At 36.4% G+C, this 25,742-nt stretch overlaps 2 protein-coding genes across 13 annotated transcripts in view; both read right to left on the bottom strand.

Annotated features, from left to right (window-relative positions):
- Positions 1-863: 863 nt before the first annotated feature.
- On the bottom strand, positions 864-8,255 carry HCCS (holocytochrome c synthase). 6 transcript variants are annotated; one of them, XR_010884872.1, is made up of 9 exons: positions 8,177-8,255; positions 7,471-7,620; positions 6,578-6,726; positions 5,785-5,933; positions 4,529-4,648; positions 3,602-3,688; positions 3,171-3,342; positions 1,715-1,835; positions 1,081-1,150 (listed from the first exon to the last, which is right to left on the bottom strand). XR_010884872.1 is itself a non-coding variant. In XM_067300884.1 (8 exons), the coding sequence occupies exons 2-8, from the start codon at positions 7,583-7,585 to the stop codon at positions 1,040-1,042; spliced, it is 903 nt and encodes a 300-aa protein (XP_067156985.1). In that variant the 5' UTR covers positions 7,586-7,620; positions 8,177-8,255; the 3' UTR covers positions 864-1,039. The 6 variants fall into 6 exon arrangements, 5 of the variants coding, with proteins under 5 accessions (XP_067156985.1, XP_013816782.1, XP_067156988.1 ...); XM_067300884.1 differs by lacking the exon at positions 1,715-1,835 and having other exon boundaries at positions 864-1,150; XM_013961328.2 differs by lacking the exons at positions 1,715-1,835; positions 8,177-8,255 and adding an exon at positions 7,766-8,017 and having other exon boundaries at positions 864-1,150.
- A 3,493-nt stretch (positions 8,256-11,748) lies between these two features.
- TLCD4 (TLC domain containing 4) overlaps positions 11,749-25,742 on the bottom strand; it is a 45,107-nt gene continuing 31,113 nt past the window's right edge. For all 7 annotated transcript variants that reach the window (XM_067300892.1, XM_067300890.1, XM_067300889.1 and 4 more), the window contains 3 exons: positions 24,466-24,560; positions 21,825-21,898; positions 11,749-18,301 (listed from right to left, as the gene is read on the bottom strand). In XM_067300892.1, the coding sequence (XP_067156993.1) occupies positions 17,986-18,301; positions 21,825-21,898; positions 24,466-24,560 (485 nt within the window). In that variant the 3' untranslated portion in view covers positions 11,749-17,985. The remainder of the gene's footprint in view (positions 18,302-21,824; positions 21,899-24,465; positions 24,561-25,742) is intronic.

Consider the following 25,742-nt stretch of genomic DNA (forward strand, 5'->3'; position numbering starts at 1 on the left):
GAGCATTATGCCAGAGTCCTTTCCTCTCTACTAGCTAACAGTCACCAGCACAGTTGTTTCTGAGCACCACAATATCCTTTAGGTATTTGTCTCCACCTGCAGACCAGGAAAACTCTGTTTTAACCACAAGAAACAAACACAGTAGCTCAAGCAGGGCTTTTACACCATAAAGCAGAACACCAGTGAACTTCAGATATCTAAATACAAAACTGATTTAAAAAGCAGCCCCATTTTTATGACTGGGACTACACTTTTCCAGTTGCATGTGCACACAGTTAACTTGTTTCGAGATGCCAGGTTCTGCACTCTTGCTTCAGCAGGACTGGGACCAGGAATTTGGTATCGCTTCAAAATTCCCTTTTTGAGGTTCATGAACTTTACATACTTTTCTACAGTGACAAAAGGAGGGGGGTGTGGGGTGCTTGTGTGTGTATTACCCCTCATCTAGCCTTAACAATAGTTCAGTCATTAAAACATCATCCGGAAGGGTGAGAAATAAGGGTTTAAATCACTGTTTCCCAAGTTTTACATTAGAATCCTAATCACAAGAAAACTTGCTTTTATCTTTCCTTAAGTACTACTACTTGTAGAAATAAATTATTAATCCAAAGATTATTAAAAAAAATTTTTTTTCCCTTGCGTTCCTCTCTTCAAAAGTTAGCTAGACTCAGGATGAAGATACTTGTTGTCATACACACTTATTGAGATCTGCTGGTTTGGTTGGCTACCACTAGACTCGTCCTTGTTCTCAGATTCTGTCTTCATGTTTAGGTGAGTAATACATATTCAAAGATGTGATTAGTTGTAACACTATAAAAATATTCTCATGTGACACATAAGAGCTCATAATAAAGCTAGAAATATAATCACCAAAGTTAAGAAAAGTATATTTATTTATTTTTTTTGAATGATGAAGGATCACATTTCATTAACAGTGGCACTGAAAAGAACAGTTTCAAACCTACGTAAGATGGAACATAACAGAGGACAATAAACTCACGAAGCAACATGTGACATCTTTTATCAGATTTAGCAGTAATCACAATTTCCATAACGTACTCAACTTCAAGCTTCTGAAATCAGTAAGGCAAACTATGATTTTGAAGCTTCCGAAGCACTCCTTCCATAGGTGTACCTTTTCCATATTTAGCTGTGAGAAATACAGAACCAGAATTCTGTGTATATCAAGTCACCCAAATGTACACATTAAAAAATAAAAATAAAAATAAAAATAAAATAAAAGCAGTATCCCCCTCTCAGTCTTGACCATTAGGACTGAGAGGAGTAGCTCTTTCATAATCAGATATGATTCTTAATATAAGCTCACACACTTCTCATATATCAACTGCACATTAATAACTTAGATGGAGATTTTTCTTTGCCCCAAATTATTTTTGGCTTAGATACACATGAAACATTCTGAAAAAGGGCAAAAAGCGATGGGGAAAGCGGAGAGGGGTAAGTGTGCGCTCTCTTCTGAGGATTCTGGACTTTAGGGTAAGATTTATTCCTACCCAGCAGGACAGTTGCCTCTGAAGTGGGAATGATTCACCTCCATTAGTACCTTAAAATATGGAAGCTTCCCTGGATCATTTTTTCCTAAACGGGATGAGTTACTTGACTGCAAAATTGTTCTCCCCTCTCCCGCCTCAAACAGCTTCCAATGTCATTTAAACATAACCACTTGCATAAAATTAATATATAGCTGCTTCACAGTTAAGGTTTTGAAGTCTGATGAAGAAATTCCAACTTGACAGGCTACAATGTGATACTCAGTTATTCCTTCCAGTGCAAAGTGTTTTGCATAGAGGAAACATTCTCAAGAGTAATGTTTGCTGAAAGGGAGGAATAATTTAAATTCAGGACTATGTAGCATCAGAAATTTACCAAGACATGCAAATTTAAAGCTATTACAGTAGAATAATTAAAAAAAAAAAAAAAAAGTTAGTTTCCCTTATTAAGCACAATATTGCTCAAATCTTTAAGTCACACAGTATAAGCATGCATTGTTCTTAGAAACCGCTCAAATCAAGCTTATTTCTTGGTACTTCAGCTACCTTTTTAGCCAAGTTACATATACATCTGTAGTATCTCTTACTATAATCACTATATAGAAATGTGTATTACTATGTATACTACACCCTTGTGCGATTTCTTGTTATATCTGAAAAACTCCTGCAGTATGTTGGTGAAACTAACATGCAAACCCCTTATGTATTGCATGAAAGTTTCTTTAAATAAGGTTTAATTGTGGCCTGAATGCATATATGGAACACACGTTAAAGATGTACAAATATGTAAATACACTAGAAGTATACAGTTTTCTTGCATTGGGGGGGGCACGACTCTTAAACACTCAAATAAATATAATTAAATATAATTTTAAACAACATCCTTTTAGAAATGTTGTTTTAAAAGTAAATGCAACTGATGCACTCATTTCCTGCTTCTAGCAATTAGCTCTTCTTCTGCTAAAAGATAAATTGCAAATTTAGGCATAAGTATCTTCTCCTTATTTTCAACTTAACATACCATTAAAAATACTCTTACTGTATTTCCTTAAAGAGAATAAATTTGACTGATTTTTTCTGAGAAAGCCTGTATTTGAACAGGTAAAGTGCTAATGTAAAAACAAGTATGTAGCTTTACAGTTAATGAAACATGCAGTTTGTAATGATCTAAAACTTTATCTTTTACTCATCATCTGAATACCGAAGCACTGTAACTATGAAAGCATTTATGAGATTTCCAGTTTTTACTGTTTTATGAAATAATACCAAATACAACTCCAGTCAGATTCAGAAACCTAATGTATTTGGTGCAGCGCTGGAGTCATGAAATGAAAGAAGGCAAGCTTATTGTCACAAAAAAAAATTGTGACAAAATAAAAGAGATTTTACAGCTCTTAAGAAAATTAAGATGCATGTTTTTGCTACTGTAACTTTATTATTTAATTCAAAACACCACAAAGCATCGCTGCATTCAACAGTGCAATTCCCCATCCTCCCTTCTCACCCCCAAAGAAGTGGCAATGATGCAGATAATCACAGTTGCAGTGAACTTATGTTTAAAGTTCCAGTGTCCATGAATCCTCAGTTCAAGAGAGAAATGTTTTACTTTTTGATTACACGCAACAGGGATAGTTATGAAGTCCACCGCCACCAAGCTACCTTCATTCTGTCCCATACAGCTGAGAGAGAATCAAATGCAGGGCGAACATCCAAGATGGTGAACTGGTAGTTCTTATCAACTGCTCCACCATCATAATAATCAATAACGTATCGGACTTCTCTTCCACATCGGTCAACAATCCAATCATGTCTGTCGAAAGGAAGCTCATATCTGAAAAGACAGATAGCAGACGTTGTAGTTAATTTAATGGATATTACAAATCTGGGAGAGGAAGCGGAACTCATATTCTAAGATGATGTATTATCCAGATGCTGTCATAAGATTAGCACCAGTACTTACATCCTCTGGTAATTATAACTTGCAATTCCATTTCTAAAACATCTCAAAGTTACTTCTATGCTACACTTTCAGACACATGCCTTCTTCCTTCTCCCCCCCCACTAAAAGTCTTTCTTTCCTGCCCGCATACCCCATCCATGAACGTATTCTGGCTCTTGGTGAATACTCCTTTGCTTTGCCTCCGAATCGCATCAGTGTTGGTCCACACGGACATTCCCTAAACACACAATTAAAAAAAGAGAAAATATTTTTTAACTTCTAGGACAAAGTTTTGTTCTACTATTTAAACCTCTGTAATAATTTGTTTTAATAATAGAGAAACTGAACAGGAGAAAGAGCAACAGTAAAAATATATATATATTAATTACAAGTGATCTAAATCAGCTATTTTTAAAAGGTTTTGAAGTACCAGTTTCTGACAACACTTACTGCTAGCAAAGTGCCTTTGATATGCTCTACACCATTGTTCTAATATCAACAGGGCAGATCTCGGCAAATCTAACCCACCAGGTTAATGGATTAAAGAACAGAAAACCATTAAAGAACAGAAAACTCTGATCCAAGCTATTGTGTAACAAAGGTCATGGAATTTCACACAACAATTTCTACATACATACAGTGCATTTATTTAGTCTGTCTCTTCTAGAAACAGGGACTATGCTGATCTAAAAAGTGATGAAGAGTTTGTCCTATGTCAGTCACTTTTAATCTCTAAGTTTACATCTTTTATCTGGTTCACAACATGAGAATTTTAATTAAATCATTCTCAAATAAATACAATAAGAAGTCAGCTTCTCCAAATCCACATTATGTACACCACCAAAATGCTGATCAGTTTTGTCAGCACAGTAATTGTTCAGTTCTAGTCAAGTTCTTCTGGACAATCTTTCTTACTTCCTCCATATTAATCAAAATGCATAATGCTACAAGAAACCTAACTTTGTGGCATATAGGCACCAGGATACTTTGGGAAAAATAAAAAGACATTCTACTTTCAAACAATTACAGAAGTAAGAGCGAAAACAAAAGATTTGCTTTTCATTTCATATGTACTTACACAGCATGAAGAGCTTCCCACTTCAAAATTTCCTTCCAAGCTTGCTCATTATTCTGATTGTGAATCTTAATGATGTTGGTCATATCTTCACTTGTTATATCATCATCTTTCCACCTCCACCTAAAATATAAGAATATGAGAACAATTTACAAGTATTACTGCACAACTACTCCACCTTCCTCAATTCACCTGGTAAGTTTTTCAGTCAAGAGATTTAAGGGCTTACACAAAGCTACAAAGCAAGACTGGTAACTTCTAGCTCTTCTGCTTAATTATCTTGAAAACTACTTAATTTTCAGTGTAAATGTGCAATTATCAAAGTTATCATTGTACAGATCCACAAATTCTAGTTTGCTAAATTAACAGCTTCAACTAGATCAGAAAGTATCACAAAGTGCAAACAATGCAAACAAGTCCATAGCATGGACTCTCAGCATAAAAATGCTCAGGAAAAATCCCACTTGTGTTCTTAATACACAGTAGTCCTTGTATTAGATATATTTCACTTACACTTAGAAATGCCTTTTATCTCTCAGACCCTGAGCTATGGCTCTGCACATGCTTATTTCTCAACAGGCAGAAAGTTTAACACACTTAAGTGTTTACAGGATCAAAATGTAGGCATTCAACATAGACTGTCTATGACATAATGTCTTAACTACAATATTGACATGTAGTATAATGAATTACTATTGTTTTAATAGTAACTGCCATTAACATAGATCTATTTGACAACAACAAGCAACTCAATACAAAAGATGAAGGAACAGCAGCACAGAAGAATTTTTTAGGCTACAGGAGACATTTTATATTTCAGTTAGATCTTGCCCATGCTAAATTTTTGTAAAGACAGAGAACACCCATTTGTCAAATCATTCTAATTTTCACACTTTTAGCAAGTTAATGTAGATGTTCTTGCAATCACAGAACTTTTAGTATCATTTTGAAAGGATGAGCATAAAGCCAACTGCATTTCAAAGCTGACAGTCATACTAAGTTTGCCTATGACTATGCACTGACTTTTAAGAGTATTTTTTTATTTTGTTGCAGTTATCTGGCATTCCCTTTCAGATCAGCTTATTCTTTATTTTAAATTGTTTTGAAAAACAGTTGGCTTTTTTTAAGTGAAAGTTAACCACTTACTATTTAGAGTCCACAAACTTTTAAATAACATCAGTGAATAATAGCTAATGATACACTACTTCATAAGTTTCAGGCTCACTTAGATTCCATCTGATAATTCACAGTTTATTTACCCTTTTCTTAGCATAGCATTCCAAAACATTTGCTCTGAAGGATAGACCCATTTCTTGTCAGAATATGCTCTAGGAATGGAAGATTCTTCTCTAACAGTTGACAGTGGAAATGGCTGATCTGGGGATGGCAGCTGATTAGGAGGTGGCATCTAGAAAATAAGGATAATCATCTGAATAGCAAAAAAACCTTGCAATATGGAATTTTTTATATGTTACAGTGTTTGACAAAAATCAAAATAATTAATCAGCTGATACAAAGATCAAGAACGTCAGCCTTTAAAGAAGCCCACTGACATTCTCTGTTGTAATAGAACTCTCTGCACAAATTTGTCATCTGAAGACTGAAATACACTTTTTTCCTAAACTTCAGCTTTCAAATCAGCACTATACTTCTTTGTAAACCAGAGGAAGCCCTGGAGAGACCTGCATCAGGACTTACCCATACAACCATTACACAATTACAGTACACTAGAAACCATTAATATAATATAAAAACCCATGCATGTGACTAACACACAGAAATAAACAGCAAAAGATATTCACAAACTGTTAAACCATTTCTTATCAAAGAGACAGAACTTTGAAGACGACGTTAAATAAAATCTAGCATGTTTTTATACACATATTTGCATTCAAAAGCAGAAAAATCAGAATTAAAAATGAAAAAATAACATTAATTGCCAGAGTTTCCACTTCAGACAGTGTCATTAATTACAGTTACACTAATTAGATTGTGGTAGTATTACAGGAGGAAACGAGTCTGAAGAAGATATCTGAACTAAGTGAAAGTTACCATATTGCTAGGATCTATGTCATCTTTCACTTGAGATGCCCCAGACTTCACCGGACATGCTACATATTCATATGCTCTTTCTTGATGTGCAGGAACATCGTTTTCGTTCTCAGCACTATGATCAGGAGTCTTCATGTGCATTGGACAACCTGTAATACATTAAAAAATGGTGTATATATATCGCTACAAAATGAAGTCTACAAGATGTGACAGGAGCTGGGAAACAAGAGTTCACTGAACGCTAACATAAATACAAACAGGTACTCACTTGTCCTTCTGATCTGGGCAACAGTTTCAAGCTTCTATAATCATTCTTTTTTCTGCATATTTTAGAACCAGCACCACAGTAACATCTAAGCTTCTTATGCAGTCCTTGAACACTCGTTCCCAGCTCTGTGCTGGCCCATACACCCAGCTGTTTGCAGCTAAGATTTCCACAGCAATGTTAACCCAACATGTGTTAATGCTGTCAATAACAGCTGATGTCCTCCTTCCCCAGCTCATCCCACCCCTCTGCTGCCCTCTTTTCCGGACTCTGTTTTTTCCTAGTGACAAGCACCTGCTCCCAGTTACCACCTTTGTAAGAGCCTCTGCATCTCCCTGACACCTTACAGATCTACCACATGATGGGATCAATCTGCAGGACCCTTGTTAAACATGACAACCTGGAGCGACCCACAGGCCGCACCTGCTCTCTCTACAGACTAAACAGCCTGCGTGCCGCTCTGGTGAGCAACAAACTCCTCTTTGTGAGTAGACACTTGCAAGCTATTTTGGTAAAGGGGAAAACTCATGCATTTATTAGAATAATTTTTTTCTTCTCTACCAAATATTTTTCTCAGCCAGTTTTCCATGTTAAGAGTTGGTTTCACAGAAGTTTCAAGAGTAATTACCGTTCATCTTTTCCTGATGCACAGGACATTCTGGAGGCGGGGACACCATCGGATGTTGCTGAGATCCATTTGGTGACTGCACTGCAACAGCCGGGGAGGATGCAGACAGACCCATCACTTCTGCTGCACGGATCTTTTTAGATCAAGTTTCTAAGGAAAAAGCAAACATCTAAAAAACAAAACTACACAGATTATTTATTAAGGGGAAGGCAAGTAGGGATATATTGCTCCATCGCAAGTTACTTAAAAAGTGAGATCCTGCATCACGAATCGGTTTAGGTAATAAGCTCACAACCTAAATAAAAATCCCCAGCCTTAGCCTCCATAGGGACCGGCAACGGGTGAGCTCCCGCACCGCAGGAGAGCTGCCGCCGTTCCTCACAGCGAACACCCACAGCGGCGCTGAGCTGCCCGCAGCCGTGCGCGGCGCGGCGGCCTCCGCCAGCGCTTTTACACCGGCGCCCGCGGCCCGGCCCACCGGGGCCGCCGCCCCCAACCGGGGCGGGCCGCGCGTCACGTGACCCCGGCGCGAGGGCACCGCGCCGTCAAAAAACCGTCAGCCCCGGCCCCGCCCTCCGCCCTCCGCGGGCAAGGTCAGGCCTTCTGCTCCTAACGGCCCGGCCCGGCCACACCGACGCGCGCCCGCCCTCAGCACCCGCCTCCTGCCGCGCGGCTCGGCGCGGCCCCAACGGCCGCGGCTCCTCACCCCGGCTCGGCGCGGCCGCCCCGACCGCCGCACGCCGCCGCGCCTCGCCTCGCGAGAACACGGCACCGCCCCCTCCCGCCCCGCCGCGCCGCGCGCGTGCGCCGGCCGCCGCCGACCCAGGAGCCTCGTTCGCGGCGGGGGCGCGGGGCCGCCTGGGCGGGCGGGAGGCGGCAGCCCCGGAAGGGGCTGCGGGGAAACCCGACACCCGGGGCGGGCCCTGCTCCCCGAGGGACGCCGAAACCGCGTCTGGTGCCGGTCGGGAGCCGAGCTGCCCGGTAGGAGGCGGCAGCCGCCTGCGCCGCAGCCTCCGGCCTTGCCGCCGCTCCGGGAAGAAGCGGGAGCAGCGCCCGGCTGCGCCTACCCGGGAAAGAGGCTTTTCCGTGACCACCCCCGCGCCGCTAACGAAGCCCAAGGCTGCTAGCTTCTCTTTTACTGGTTACACTCCTCTCTTAAGAGTACAAAAGTTTCAAAATTTGTCAACGGTAAGTCAATTTTATATACTGAGACTCGAACTTAATCCCTTCCAGCTGTGTAGCATATGAGCTACATTTGATCTTGTCGTCTTAAGTCATGCTTTGCCTTTGCTTGTGAAGACACTATTACAACGACAAATAATTTTGAAACGTTACGTATGGAAGAAATACTGAATACAGCAGCAGCCTGACTCAGTAGTGTAAAGCAGTATTCTTTTTGGTATTAACCTCATGGAGGTACTAAGGCTCCTCAAGCTGGTTTTCAAAAATCAGCTAGTCAAGAGTGATCACAGGTCTTGGAGATTTACTGAAGAACCTTGTCTCAGTTCCATGATAGAAGATGCTGTTTAAATAAATCCAGTCTAGAAACAGTCATGCTTATTCACATTTATCAACAGTGGGCAATTAAATGGTTGAGCTTATGGGCTAAGTATAATATATATTAAATATATAAAGTATTATTAATACCATTGCAATTTCATGATTCAGAAAATGGGCCTTGTTTTGTATTAGAGCACGGAAGGCTATTTTCATCCTATCCCTAAGATCTTGATATGCAGTAACAGACATGAGTGCAAACCCTACAGGACTTTCAATACTCATCCCACAAAGCAGAGTCAATAGGCTGTCAAATGCAAAAAGGGGGGGGGGGAACAAGACAAACTTTTATATATTGAAATTAGAGCTGATCAAAACCCATATTTTTTTGTTGGAGCCTTCTATTTCATTGGAGCAATGGAAAAAAGTAAGAAGGAATTACAGCTCTAAGTGGTGCAGTTAATACATTAACTTGGGATGTGGAAAATCCAAATTCAAATCTGGAAGAGAGGTCTCTTGCATCCCATGTAGATGTTTTTGTGTAAAATAAGACATGAACAATCCTCTCCCATTTCTTTTGAAATTTTTCAGAAAGATTCAGAATAAAGACAAGTATTCTTTTATACATTCTTCTCAAAATTAAAAGTAAAGCTTTTAAGAACATGTTCACATACCATCCTTTCAGAATAGGTATCTTTTCTATTAAATAGGATAGTGCCATGATTCAGTGTGAAAATAAAAATACAAATATAAAGCAAAATCAAATATCAGCCCTTTAATTTCTGCCCTTGTACAGTCTTTATTCTGTAAGAGGAAATGGCTTCCTACCTGTCTTTCTGCATACAGGAATTATGAGCACAGCTTATTGAGAACTTAGAGTTAGAAAGTGACATTATATCAGTAATTTAGTTTCTGTATGCCTAGAAAACACGATGATTACCTCTATCCCTGTCCAAGTTTTAGGGCATAATTTGGCTTTACCCAAATCTCTAAGACTGCATGCACAGTAAGAGCTGTGTAAGCAGCACTGAACAACATACAAACAGTTTGGTCTCCACTTACTGCATTTTACAAAGCAGTTTAGTAATAACAGCTTCTTGTGGATCAAATGACATGTCCACTTTCAAATATTTTGTGTCAGTGGCAGAAAGGTTCTAAGGTAAAACACATTTTTATCTTTCTGACGTTCTCAGACAGGGAATTGGTTCTGCAGCTTTTGGTCAAAGTACATTACTTACGTTGCTGACATCAGTATGCCATCTCCCCAGTTTCCACCATCAGGATCAGGGGCAGCAATTGCACAACATAACTACTACCTATTAGTCATCATATAGATAATAGCTTTCACCCTTCATAACATACGCAAACAACAAATACTTCCCCCCCCCCCCAATGTAAAGCACTTCAGAGACCACCAAGGTCACAATTCAAATGAAGCACACGAGCTTAAGTACCATCTTAAGTACATTACACTGTGAGCTCCAATTCTGAAAAGTGGAGCAAGACCAGAATATACTCACAATAATAGCCCATCATCTAAAAAACCTGCAGATATCTGCTGTGAAGAACAAAATTGAAAAAGAAAAGCCAACAAAAGACCCTAATGCAGAGTTATCACACCAATACAAATGCAGAGAAAAGAAAATTTTCAGCAAGAACAGAAGAGATGATGAAAAAAAAGTCGTGAGACAAAGTGAATGGCAACTTTGCGCCAAAACATGACAGGGAGGAAGTGGATATACAGAGTACTTTTTATATCCTACATCTTAGAGAGAGGCGTTTCTCACGCTTTGCAAGATTTGTTGAATGTCAGGTTAAGAATGGCTTGCTGAAAGGAATCCTTTGTTTCCAACTGTGTTTAGTCCTTCCTTTCTACCATTCAGTATTAAAAGCTGTCCAGTGCCAATATTAAAGCCTCCCACCAAGCCCTCATTGTCCTTTCTCAAGCACTTGGAAATCTGACCCATATAGCATCCGACCCCAAATGACATTTCCAGGCATTCCCAGTCTGAGTCATTTCCAAACAGACTGACTATTTAACAAGTAGTTTTCTATACTTAACATTGTAAAATTAATACCCCAAGAATATCATATACAAATGAAACTAAATTCTCCTTAAAACCTGAGAGGAAAAAAAGTGAAATCACTGGAGAGCTTTGTATTTTCTTCTAGTAATTTAGTAGTACAAAATAAAACTCAAAGACACATGAACATTTCCTGGATTTGGAAGCCAGCCTACTACACAGTTCATTGGTTCCAGGCATATGCTCTCTGCATATACAGAATCTAGGAATTGCTGTATTAAGGAACTGCCTATCTTGGTATTCAGTAAAGGACTCTGCAACATATCATACACACAATACACCAATGACAGTAGTTCTTCATCCCTAGGCCCTGCAAACAAAGGTTCAAGCTTAGGTCTGGAACATGTGGTATTACAATAAAGTGCGATATCATTATACTATCCGGTATAAATTGAATTTTTTCCTCAACACCCAACCTAAATTGTAGTTTAAGTCACATTTGTGGCCCAAGCAGTGTCCTAGGCAGGATTTCAGCCTTTAAAAGTCCTGCCACTTGAAAAGGTCTGGCTCAGTCCTCATACTCCCTCCCCACCTTTTTAAAATAAAAAAGATTCAGCACACAGGTTCAAGATACCATAAGAGCCAAGTGTCTGTGAACTCAGCCCAAAGTAAATTTTTCTTTCATGATGCATTTATTATAAGTACATAAGCTATTACCATATTAAGGAAGAAAATTTCACAAAATAAGAAACTGTGTTCTTTTCTTTTATTAGGAAGTACCAATACCTTGCATACAACATGCAGTTTATTGCTTATTGACATTATTGCATATATCAAAAAAAGAAAAAAAAAATCAGGCAATATAACTTTATGCAAGCTGCTAAACTGTTCAAACAAAATATAGAAATGCTCTACAATATCAATGAAATGCAAACAAATCATTTAGAAAATTATAATAAGAAGTAAATTGATACCCATAATATTTAATCATTCACCTTACTACAACTGATTACTTTTATAACCAATCTGCAGAATTATTATATTGTATTTTTTTAATTCTTGTGCAATGATAAGGATTGCTATGACACTCAGGCCACATTACTATCTGAATTTAGTAATGTGACACTGATATTTTGTGACAGTATTAGAGTTTTAACTTTACTGCAAACTGGATTGTCATGATTTACCAGAAGTCAGTGTAGCAGAACTTACATTTTTCATCCTCACTCTGCACATAAGCTAGTTTTACAACATTTATCAAGTTTGGTTTTAGACAGAAGATTATATAAACATTTTTAGAACTTCATGAACCATTACTTTTATCTAAATTGTAAATCATTTTTTCCAACTTTGTAATTTGGTCTTCTATCAGGTTAAATGTTCTACATGTTAAGTTATTCTACATATATACATATATGTAGATATTAAAGGAAACAGTGTTATATGCGTACTAGAAACAAATCCAGGATATTTGGATGTGTGCATACTAAGCAGGCAAATTATATGCCAGAGCTCATGATTAGCCCTTTTCCTCCTTTCCCCCTATTATATGATGGATTTGTCTTGTGAAACTGGGATAGGGTTACAATAAAAACAATATATCCTGCATTGCATTAAAAATGTTATGTTCTATATTGGAGCTTAGTATTAATATTTAAATGTTGCTTTCAAACCTAGCAAAAATTTAAAAATACCAATATTTAAAATCTTAGAAGACAATTTACATGCAACATCTTCCTCGTGGGTACAAATTATCATATACATAAATATTTATAAGCTCATAAAAGCATGTCCAGTCCACAAGACAATTTTTGACATCCCACACATAGATTATTTTAAAAATAAAGATCCACTACAGAATATTTTGTTTTTATATTTTAAATTTCAATGACCAGGAAGTTATAAATAGCACACAATCATTATATGGTTGATCCCAAGACATGCTGAACTCTTCATAATTTCACTCTTAAAGACATTTCCTTTACACTGCAACTAGATTAAAAATTATTGTACATAATTATGATCAGATGTCTTCTGAGTGCAAGACACCACACAATGAAAATTATCTCAGAAGATCTTTTGACAAAAATTTCTTATACCAAAAAATCCAGTTTGTTCTTCATAGCTACCTTCCATTCTTTACTCAGCTATAAAGTGCTTGGTTATTATAAATAGAGCAAGAATGTCAGAGTAAGGAGGTAGCTAGTAGAGATTTGCAATGGATAAGAAACTTTATCAAGTGTTACCACCTAAAAGTATGAATTGCTACTTAATCCCAGAGCTCTGAACAGCCCAAGCAGCACATCACTCATCTTCTCTCCCATAAAAAGACCTTGCAAGTTGCTTTCAGAAAATCCTAAGACCTTCACCTGTCCCACAAAGAGATTTTACCTGGGGTTGGATGAATGTTAAAGTTTGTAAATACTGATCACTATTTTGATTTGACTGGTGTCAGGATCTGAGCAATGAAGTGCTGTTCTCTTCCCAGCTGTCAGATACATTCCATAGAGACACACACTCCACCAGGAACAAATCCTTCCTTGTGAAGTCCCTTGTAGCCAGTTGTGGAGCAGGCTTTTAAAAATATGAAAAGGGGTATCCATACATCTCAGAAAATCTTTCACACTTTTCACTTTTCATCTGAAAATTCTAGCTCCTTTTTCCCCAGGAGTGAACACTGCAACAGATCCTAAGTTGGAGCAATTTTCAAGCAGCCCATTATTTTCCTCTGAATGGCTCAGCAGAAGCATCACAAAACAACTTTACAAACTTCTCTGTTAATGATCTTTCATGGAAAGCTTGTATTTACATGTACTGATACACACACAAGTCCGTGACAAGAAGTCCTCTTCATACAGCAGTTAACAACTAATAACCCATTTTATGCAGCTCGGAAATTTTAAAAAGAAGCAAATTTCATTTGCCAGTGGGCACAGAGATATAGAAATACCTAATACTTTCTGCTACTTATTATTCTACTGTTGTCCCAACTACAACAGTAGGAAGAAATCTGGATTCCTATACTGTGTGTTCAGGTCTCCTCCACCTCTCCTCTTTAAACCTGCTTGTACACATTTGCTCACTTGTGTAAGTTTTTTCTCTTAGGTTAACATGAATTCTGCATTATGAACAATCCTCTCCCCTCATTTTTAATATAAAGATAGAAGTAATTCTCTTTAAGACACTGTAATTACTTTAATTTTTAATAAACTTGAATACAAAATTTGGAATTGTTAAGAATATATAAAGTCAGCTTGTCTCATTTTCCTGCTCCTGGAATATTTTTCAAAAATCAATAGTTTTTTTTTAAGCAATCAAGCTAAGAAAGTACCGAGCTCACTCAAAATAAAATGCATTTATAGAGGTAGAATAGACTTCAGATATGGAATTCTTACCACTTAAGCATCTCTATAGCATAAAGGTTCTCAACTTCATTGAAATCCATTTTAACACTCATCTAGCCAATAAGTACTTTTAAGTATATTCCCTCTCTCAAAATACTGCATCCACAAATGAATTATAAAAGCAAAACCTGACCTACCATTCCCTGTAGTAGTTCTGAAACTGATATTTATTCATTTTTTCATTAAAAAGTAAAGCCATACAAAAAGAGAACTTACATTCCTACATATAGCCTTACTGGTACAAATAGACTCTGCCATGATCGCCGTGCTAATTTTATGTCACCTGGTATTGAAGAATATAAAAGAAAAGAAAAACAAGATATTTAAGCATTTTTACAAGATCAACTCCTTCCATTCGATATGTCCATGACAAAGGAACCTGGTGACACACCAAGATTCTGCTTTACACTTGACAATGCAATTGGTAAAAATGGAGGTTTAAAGCCACTATTAAAAAATAATAATAAAGATTCTAAAGATAGCGCTTATCACAGTAACCACTAATCATGCTTTTAGTCTTTTGCACAAAAAAAGCAGAGAAACAGGCTTGCAATATGAAATTTATAAATATTTCAACACAGTTTTTAAATGAATAAAGTGCAATTGAAAAATGGGTGCCAATGCTATCTAATTTGCTATATTATAAGCTTTTAAAGGCAGGCAGAAAGTGCCCTATACTAATGTACTCATTACATCACAAATTTGCAGACTGTTTATTACAGTCCTTGGCCAATACAGCAGTATTAATTTTTTTCATCAACAAGTTGTCTTCTGACATATAGCAGATACATCAGGATGCAACTGTAATAATTAAAATATCAAATTAGAAAATGAAAACTTAATGTATTGCAAAGTATTGTGATAATTACACTAATTTTGTACAGCAATCAAAAATATTGCAAGTTCTAAAATATTTATTCCACTTTCCATTCTGGATTGTTGCCCAATTTGCACTATGTAGTTCTTTTTCCAACCTAATTTTAACATAGTTTTATTGTAACTTGACTTCTTTCTTTCCTGTCATACACAAATCTATCTAGAACTGAAGGAAACAGATTATTTTAATGTTCTACACTGAAAACAAACAAACAAAAACTTAAGCTACTGAAGTTTAGATTTGAATAGTATTAAAGATTAATGCTGAAGGGAGGAATTTCAAGAGCGTTCATAAGTTGTCATCTTAAGATTTGCTTCAAATTATCAATTTCTCATCCTACTTCCTGAATAAAAGGCAGACTTCTTCTTGCAAGTGTATTCTCCAAAATGTCTGAATTTACTAACTTTGAAATTGATTTGAGACAGCAATATGCTACTACAAAATAATGCCCTGAGCTAGTGACTAAAACAGCACAAGATATATTTCATTTACACCTTTAAATCATAAAGTAACACAAACATAGTGCCTTTGTATGTAGACTAGATTTTGCGTTAGGTACACCGAAATCACTACCTTAAGGACACCAGGTTCTGCAAGTTAATATAAAAGAGAGCCCCTTTCTTTCAGCAAAGCAGGCCACAGAATCAATTCAGCAAGAGTATGGATTTTTTTTTTTTAGCACCAAGATAAGGTACGGCATTCATTCAAAAAAAACAAAAACAAAACACAAAACAAAAAAATTGCTAAGTTTCCCAAGGCATAAACAGATCTTTTGTCTGTGCACTTGAAGTATTAATAAGCACAGAATAAAAAGAATTGAAGTATTAACAATTCTTGACTTCTCCTCTAAGAAGGCAGGCTTGGGAAACTGCACTGGAAATAAATGACCGCCAGTTAAACAGTGAAAGTCAAAATGAGTATTATGCTAACCCTAAAAATACTCTATGAAATTATTTTGAACAGGGGAACTAAACTGGTCATAGTTACCTCGGTTATGAGGCACTGCAGCCTACAGAGTCTCTTTGCATCTGTCTTACAGACACCCGGGGAACTCTGCTTCCCTCGCCCAAAAGCGTAGTGCCTGGGCACTGACACCTTGGTCTGTAAGGATAAGAGCTATTTTCACACAGCTTTGTTAAAGAGGACAGGACAAGAGGAAAACAAAATATCCTACACATCGAGCAAATATTTACTCTCTTTGTTTAAAAATAAATTGTTTAAACAGTCTGCTACAAAAATTAGTATAAACACTTAAACAGTAAGTGAAAAATGCATACTTTAACACACATTAACAGAAGATATAACATAAAAAGTAATGTCAAAGGGGAAAAAAAGAGCAAAACAAAACAGAAGCTGATCAGTCCCAAATCAGATATGGTTTAAAACAAGGAATACAAAACCAAACAGGCATACTACAGCTCTCAAAATCATAAAAAACCCGACAGAACTTACTCAAATAGCATTATAATTTAGATTCTAGACCATTCCTTGATGTTAAGATTTCTCTCTGACATCCTCCAAATCTTTAAGTTTGCAGTACCTTTTGACAAATATGTGATTCTGAAAATTTTTTTCTATATGATATGAACTGTCTTCTACAGAATTACTTGATAGCTTTAAAGAATTTTGACAGTTTTTTCAACATGTACAAAGTTCAACTCCTTCCTCAATTCAAGAATGTTTTTAATCAACACCTCAGATTTCCAATCTGATTAAAAAGGAAAATGGGGCAAACAGACCTCAGTATTTCATAGCAAATGGGTCATTTCTGTGACAAAAGAAAAACGTATTAAGTTACACAGCACATATACAGAAGAATTTTATCTCTTTACAATTAAACTTAACATCCCAAATGTCCCATGGTAAAAAAAAAACAGAGGGGAGTTACAATACTTCTCAAAGGCAGTAGCAGCAAAGGAAAAATTACTCTAGTCAGAATTATGCTGTTTCCACATATCATTTACCATGCTAACTTCTGAAAAAAATTCCATGGGAGATTTAGTAGATGTACTATTGTATGTAAGCTAACATAGTAGAAGTTAATACTTCCCATCAAAATTGGAGAATTTTAACAGTTTTTTAAAGATATTTTGTGGTCTTCTAATACAGCATTTTAGATGAAATTATTTCATAAATCCCACCGAATGGTGCGCATGCATATAAACAGAACAAAAAGCAGTAAAATACTTCACAGAATCAAAGCTAAATTCTTTTTCTTGAAAAAAATTAAAAAGTTGTCAAAATGAAATCTTGATTGTTAACACTAAGTATTCCTACAAGAAAACATAGGAACATGCCAGGAAAATTGCACCATATCAGGAGGGGTTTTTTTTGTTGTTTAAAGAGAGAGAGTCAATATTCATTGGATTTATAAAACACATTAATCTGAGAAACCTGAGTGAAACACTTAAGAACACACTGGCAGACAACAACCAAGTAACCAGTCAGTTCCTTTCTAATTTCAGTAGTTTGTTAAGTGCTTGGAGCACACACCTAGAATTCATTTGTGTGAGCTTATGCTGCTGTTCCTCATTCGGTAAGATCATAAAGCGTGACCCTGGGCGTGCAGGCAGTGCGGCTAGGGAAGGAATAAGATCAGTACAGAGGTAATACCTTGTTTCCTTAAGAGGAGCATTCCATAGCAAAAGTGTGCACTGTTTCAGTGAACCCAAACTATTTTCATAGTAAAAGTTTCATTTTATGCATGTGATTTCTAGTCAGATTTCCCATTTTTATGAGTTTTGGCTTCCTCCTGTCCAATAAGACAAATAACTTTGTAGCATCCTTTTGTAATTTTGACCATCCACATCACGTTCATAACATCCAAAACAACGCTTGAGATAATCCAGGCGCTCTGGGCTGCAAATCCTAACCTCTCGAAAGCCTCTGTTCCAAATGCAGAAATTACACGGCTGTAATACATAGGCATGACTGCAATTCTCACGACGAAGAACACAACTGTCATAAGCACACCATTGATGATGTTGGCCTTTGAAGATTTGGGATATCCCAATACTTCAAAAAACCACCTGCAAAAGAGAAGTGTTCACAGACACCAAGCAGACTTAAAGCCATTCCATTAAAAAGAGATTTTATTTTATGGGGGGTTACAATTTATTTGTTTTTATTAATTACTTCTAACCTTCTCTTTTCTAAGTTACTGCCCTTTGTCTTGGCTTCACTGGTAAACCCTTCTGCTCAGTTAAAAACAAACAAACAAACAAAGTAAGCACTGTGTGATATCCAGTACGATGTGGGAATAACATGTAGAAAATCCTGATTTGAACTGTAAATCAGTACACAACAAGTATGCATTTCAGTCACTATGACATGTGTTATGCTATAATTCAAAATTTATATTATTTCTTATGATAATTTGCACCAATGAACAACTGATAAAAATCTATTTTTTCCCCTGAAAGCAATTCTGAGCTAGGAGCTCTGTATCTCTCTACTAGCATATTGTATTTGGATGTGGTATTCTAGACAGAGCTAATGTCTGGCTCCCCATATTTGGGATTTTCTGACTGGTTCTGTTAGCCCTAAGCCAGAACTTCAGAATCAGACATTATAAATTGCACCTGATCGTGCCACAACTAGGTATGTTATGCAATGAAAAAGATAAATGAAACAATCCCCTCCTCCCACTACCACTTCTGGTTCGTAAGTGTAGGGTTTTTTTTTTTTTGGGGGGGGGGGGGTTGTTTTTTTCCCCCTTAATTTTCTTGTATATTAATTCCTTAGCAGAGAGGCATAACTATTATCTATTGTTTAGCACACAGAACAGGGGAGTTGAATTCCTAAAAAAAAAAAAAAAAAAAAAAAAAAGGAACAAAACTCCTTTAACTCCTTATCATTCACACTGAGAATAAATGCTAGAAAAACCTGTGCAACAGTGGCAGGTTAAAGAAAGGACGAGTGGAAAATGACTTAAATCACTGTATTCATCAACCAGAAAGAAGTGGAATAACCTAAGTATTTCTCAAGAAGATATAGGGGTAAAAAAAAAAAAAATTTTCCCTCCAAGATAGCAGTTCTAAGACTGCCAAAAAAAGTTAATTTTCATTTAATTACCTACAGATTATGGCCTAGGTAATTACAGATATACTAAAAAAATTTGCCAGACATTCAGCTCCAATAGAAACACTCCAGGAATTGGTTAGAGTGCAACTGAGATGATTAAGAGCCAGGTTCTCCAGCAGTTAGTCTAGATGCAGGATACACAGCAACAGTTACTGGGCTGATGAAGAGAGGGACCTGATATATTTGGCAAGACCAACAATGAGAGCCTCTATTTTACTTGATATATATTGTGCAGATTCCACAAGTAATATAAAAAGTTTTTAATGTATACTGTGATCTGCCTACAAAGGTAACAGTAGGAAAATGGGTAACTAAACATCTGCTTAGTGATTTCCCTCTCCCACCAAATTCCAACAAATAAAAGCCAGTAAATCACACTGAACATTAACTTTTTACCCATCACTGTCCATAATTCATTATATAAATGTTGACATTAAAATAGAAGGGAGTCGATGCTTGACATGGAGACATTGTCCAATTAGATACCCCTAACAACAGAGACAGGAAATACAAAGAAAATGCTTCAGTTCTGAGATTAGAATATCATTTTAATAATAGCTCTTTTTTTGATGATATTAAGAATGCAAACAAGAGATATAATGTAAATCATTATCAACAATTTACATTACTGTCTTAAGCATCTGGTTTTCTTCAAATTTAATGAAAAAATATTCATGCACTAATGAGATGACATCTCTTAGTGCAAGGGACTTTATCTCCTACAGATATTTCTGTTTTTCTGAGAAAGCAGTAAATGGGGATATTCAGGGACACATGGTCACAGTATAGGCATTTTAAAAAAAACGTAATATATATTTCGTTTAATAACCAGAAGTATCATTATACTTCCTAACAACACAATCTGAAAGGTAAGCATCAGTATAAGTATCACTTAAACCCAGGATGAAATCCTTTCTTGATTAAATTCTGTCAGAGAACAGCCTTTCGCTGGGACATGAATTTCCACATAAAAATCTAGAATATGATGCCATCTTTAAAATATAATACCACCTACACAGTATCATACTACCTTTTAATTTTCTCACTCTCTTCTTCCTTGTGTTCCTAAAACAAGTTTAAAAGAAGCATCTCTTTACTCCCTTCTCCGTTTCTCTGTGCACATGGGACACAGAGATTAGACTAAAGATACCTACCCAACTGTGTTTAGGCAAATGACAGTAGCCTCTGTAGAACTCCATTATCCTTTTCTGCCCTCCTGTAAGTTGAATTTGCCAAGTAAATGTTCAGAAGGAATCTTAGCACAATCTTTTCCTAGAGCTCCATCTCCTAAAACATTTCAGAGCTTACAACCAGTGTTGTAACGGGCAATACTCAGACACCCTTTTTGCAGGAGGACTATAGCTCCTCTTTTCTCTTCCCCTTACCCACCTTATCCTGCCTTTCTCTACTAGATACCTGGAAAAGAAGATAGATGCCATGCATGTAAAATCACTGAAGTAGAAATACACACTAAGAAGCATGGGTGAGGAATAGGCATCCGCTGCACTGAAAGATCTGGTCCTATACCACCAAGAATGGAGAAGGAAGGAGGATTCCAACACCACCTTATACCAAAGCCCCTCTCATAAGGCAAAGTCTTCCCGGGGCAGGTCCTTGTCCCCAGTTGGGTCACAGTGGCTAAGGAGCAAGGAGAGAGAGGCCACTCTACCTACAGCACCTGGAAACTCTACTGAGTGCTTGTCCCTGCCTGTGACACATGGCATTACCACAATCCTTTTCTGACATCCACAGCAGAGATTCCTGTGGTGGCACTATAAGACATGGCAGGGTTCACCTGTCACTGAACTCTACACAGAACCTTCTGCCACTTTCTTTTCTTATCAAAGGTGTGAAGTTTATCCATTTCAGCTGTATTTAGATGCTTTACTAATTTTCTATTTTAAGTTTTCAAATTTATTTATAGAACTATTTTTGAAAATAAAGATACATGTATATATTTACACTAATCTATATATTTATATACATATATTAATACGGATATATTATACAGTATTATAAAATAAACTTCACATTATCTAGGGCAATGCAATTCCATCCTAGGATTCTGATACCAGTGCTGTCTTGCCTTTTTTTTTGCTGGTCCATGATGTTAAAAACAAAATCCCTGTTGAAACTTACAACTTCTATTATAATAATTAAACACACACACATATGCTAATAACTAATACTATATTTATGAATTTTTTTGTTCAGTACTTTCATGAAAACTTATTATTTTATATGAAGGATAATCTAAAGAGGAACTTGTGAGGAATACATCAAATGTACCATTGTGTCTATAGCAGCTAAAAGTTTTCATAGTAGAAGTTTCCAGACAGTAATCTTTAGTAAAATACGCATTAATTCACTTTCAGCTGATGTTCAGTAACACAAAACTTCCTAAGTGAAATAAATAACACAGATTTAAACAAAAAAGAATTAGGTAAAAATTCACTAAGAACCACTTACCGCTGATTCACAAAAGGGGTGGAAAACTCTGCAAGCAGACGGAAGTTTCCAAAATAAGCCAACAAACCTTTGCTCTAGTTAACAAAATAAAATAGACATACAAAGTTCAACAATCTAGCAGTTACATCTTGATTAGAGTCTTCAAGCAACACAGAATGAGTGTCTCAAATTATTTACTAAAACTGATAGCAAGCAAATTTGTTAGTTGCACCAACGTTCCTTACAATTTCAAAATAAGTTTTACTACAAAAGATACAAATGTCCTTCTGTTATCTTGGAGCATTAGTCTCTTACAGCACTTTATACAAATCTTTAAAATATTTACAGTTAAGTGGCAGTGGAAAGCTAGTTAGAAGAGACTGGCACAAACAGTAGTATGTTATAATTACAGCAATGCTGTTACCATCTAAGAGGATTATAAATATTTTAGATTTCTCATGTTTAAATAAACTGAAACAGAATCACTGTAAAGTAGAGGAAAAAGCCCCTACATTGTTTTAGGGAATATAGTTTGCCAAAATGAAGATGAATGGCTGGCTCTTAGTTGGCAGTAGAAAGGGCACATAAAGCCCTTAAATTCTTCTCGCCTCCCCATTGCAGGGGAAACCCTTTCCACCAATTCTGTTTTAGTCCCTGCCATATACTGTGGAAGAAGAGCACACCTACTCTATGCCGGTGTCAAGCTTTTACACTGATATACATTGTAACTGAACACTTTCCCCTAAGTGACAAAAATACAGAGTATCCTCTGTGTCATCTTTTGGTTGTGCTACATGCTGGAAATAATATCCATTATACCATGACTGGGTAAGCAGCAGTTTACAAATGCAGAGACAAAAATATTCAAAAAACATTCAGCAGCACTGCTGAACAACCCATATGTAATCCTTCTTCTTTTCCCCATTAGGTGTATCAATACCGAATATTTCAGGCATTTCACATCAGACTTCACACTATACCAAACAGAATCTGTGTTCTTAATCAAATTCTCTTCCATCTTCAAAGCCATTTTTGAAACAGGATACCTATGAATAACTTCTTTTGAAGATAAGCCAGTGAGAGTAACACGTAGACATCTAAGGGTAAAGTTAGAACTGAATAACAAAAACTATCTAAAAAAAAAAAAGTCAAAGTTCACACAATAACTACACTTTCCATTTACTCCAGAAACAACGAATGAGTTTTTTTGCATCAAGGATTAGCCTTTATACTGATATTTTAGTTTCTCTAGTATTCAGTTGTCTCTAATTCAGCTTCACCCATGATAATATTGGTAGATCTAATTATCTTCAACTCAAAAGGGTGTTTACTTGTCAGTGTACTTCACCTCCTTTAAACAATAACATGGGAAATCTGAACTTAAGTCCAAGATAAATTTGGTATGCAAGGGTTTGTATGTTGCTTTTTTGCCTTAATTTTCATTTACCTATTAACAAAACCAAAGATTTACATATAAATAAATAAGTGAAAGCTTGCTATTCCATATTGCTGCCTCCACACTTTATATCATAATCTTGGGATACAGGCAGTAGGCAAGGAAAGAAATGTGGTAGATGAAATAATGCATTTTTTAATAACTATTTACTGAAGGGGGTTTTCGGAAGTAATTCTGGAGTGCTATTCTGGAGGTTAGTGGGATTTCTATCAAGTCACACATGCATCTTTGAGAAATTCCACCTAATAGCAGCAAAGGAACTAAATTAGTCTTTATCCTAGAACTGTATCCTTCTCTTCCCCTTTTTCCTTCAATGTATGTATGCCACAGATATTTATGGACATATACAGTCGATCATCCAGTTTCCCCTCTAAAGTAACCTTAAATATGAAGTCTCAGAGAGTCAAAAAGTTATATAATGAGAAATTTCAAACAGCTATAAAAAGACTTGAAGTTAGCCTATGCTAAATAGTTGATAAGGTCCCTTTAATATATATTTAGGAACCACACAGTATTGTACATTATTCAGATTAGCGTATTAATATTAAATATTAACAGGTACTATCTACCAGCTGTTCAATAACTTATAACATCAATTAAAGTAGAATACATTTCAGAATCCTCTCTACCAAAGTAGTACAGTGTTCTTTTAACAGTGTCTGGGTGACATGAAGTATAAAATAGATATTTTATATGACACTGTACACCATAACAGGATCCTTAGATTTCTTTTAAAGAAAAAAGAAAAAAGAAAAAGAAAAAAAACACACCCAGCTGACTAACACATGCACCAGATTTAGAGATCATTCACCTACGGAAATGCCTTGCAAATACAGTAACAAGCAGAACATAACCAATTGAACTGCTTCCTTCTGATTTTTCTGACTAAATGGGGACTTGTGGTTTTATCTGAAACCCTTTCCTGTAACCACATAAGCCCCCCTTCTCAAGTCCCTCTAAAGCAAAAATTGAAAAGAGGTCCAGCTTCAACAGACAAACAAGTTAGACATATTTTTGTTGAAGGGCTGTAATATTGGAAAGGCATGCACTTAGCACAAATGACTGATAAAACTATTTAGAAAGTAATGATGACTGAAAATATAAATATGCATTTCACAAAGGTAACACACCAAATAGTGAAGAATTTTTTAAACATTAAGCAAATGAGATCTATAAAGCATTTTTCTCTATCTCATCTGCGCTCACCAGTACAAAGGAGTAAGCATACAGAGCTGCCAAGTGATGTATTACAAAAAATTTGTCACCAATAGCCTTCCAGTAGTAAATAATAAGCAACAAATCTACAAGAGAAAAGAAATAACAATATATTACCATTTACCTGAGAATAGTTTCTTTAAGTTTTTAAGAGTTGTAAATACTGACATATGGTACCAGTAGAAGCATTCTGAATTAATTATCTTTGAAGAGAACATCTTTATCCTAAAGACTTTCTTTTATGTAGTAAAAGTTATGACAAAGCATTAAACAACAGTATTCTTCCAACAGTTGCCATAAATTATTGTTTTCCACATTAAGAGAAGTACAGGGACAACAGCTTTAGCTGAAATATTTTGGAAAGAAAAAGTGGATCCAGAATCTCATAGTGAGACTTCATGCTTATGAGCCCACAAATTTCAAAAAAGTACGCTTCCCCAAAGGGCAGGGAGCATAGCCAATGAACACATACAATAAATGCAGGGATCTACTATGTAACTTGTGAAGCAAGGAGTTACATTAGCAAGCAGGGAACCATTTAGCAAAAATATTTTGAAAGGGGCACTTGGAATGAAAAATACTTTTGGTTTATTTAATCAGAATTCTCCAATTATTGCAAAAGTGATCAGACCTGAGTTAACATTATATTGAAAGCTTTGACATTAAAGTTTCTTCTTGCCCCCTTAATGGTTTGAGATTTCGGGAGGTTTTCTGTTTTTACTGGAACAAGAAACTCCAAATAAATGAGTACTTGGTACATTGCCTTGGAATATAGGCAACCAACGTTCCAAATCAAAGACTTTCCCCCTCAACCTTTTGTATCTCCAGTTAGTGTCCTGATCTCTTTTATAAAACTTAGCTATCCTCAAGCAGGACTCTACATTATCTGATAGAGCTGCTCCACTTCCTATAAATAATTAAACATAAACTATATAAGGAAGTGAGAAAGAATTAGTGGCCAGGTTCAGGTCTCTATTCAAAGGCATTCATTAACTTATAATGAAAGTCTAATGCATAATTATTCAAAAATAGATACCAATGAATTGAAATAAGGGAGATGAAGTTCCTCCAACAGGCAAACTGGATGCTCAACCCAACCCACATTCTAAGTGGGCATTCTGATCACCTATTTATCCAGTCCATGGGGCGAGAAATCTAGTCTGACAAAACCAAGTACCTGGCTCGATCTCTGATCAGAGACTCCATCCTAACATGAGAAGTTTTCCTTGAAAATAGTATGAATCACAAAAAGTTTTGGCTTTGACAAG

Source organism: Apteryx mantelli, chromosome 8 (genome assembly GCF_036417845.1).
Source record: "Apteryx mantelli isolate bAptMan1 chromosome 8, bAptMan1.hap1, whole genome shotgun sequence".
Classification (NCBI taxonomy): domain Eukaryota; kingdom Metazoa; phylum Chordata; class Aves; order Apterygiformes; family Apterygidae; genus Apteryx; species Apteryx mantelli.

Bases quoted from the DNA above. Each gene is read 5' to 3' on its own strand.
- HCCS (XM_067300884.1), bottom strand. From the start codon at position 7,585: ATGGGTCTGTCTGCATCCTCCCCGGCTGTTGCAGTGCAGTCACCAAAT. The intron at 5,934-6,577 runs GTAACTTTCACT...CTTATTTTCTAG, and splicing joins ACATAGATCCTAGCAATATG to ATGCCACCTCCTAATCAGCT. The intron at 3,343-3,601 runs GTATGCGGGCAG...CTGTCTTTTCAG, and splicing joins AGAATACGTTCATGGATGGG to ATATGAGCTTCCTTTCGACA.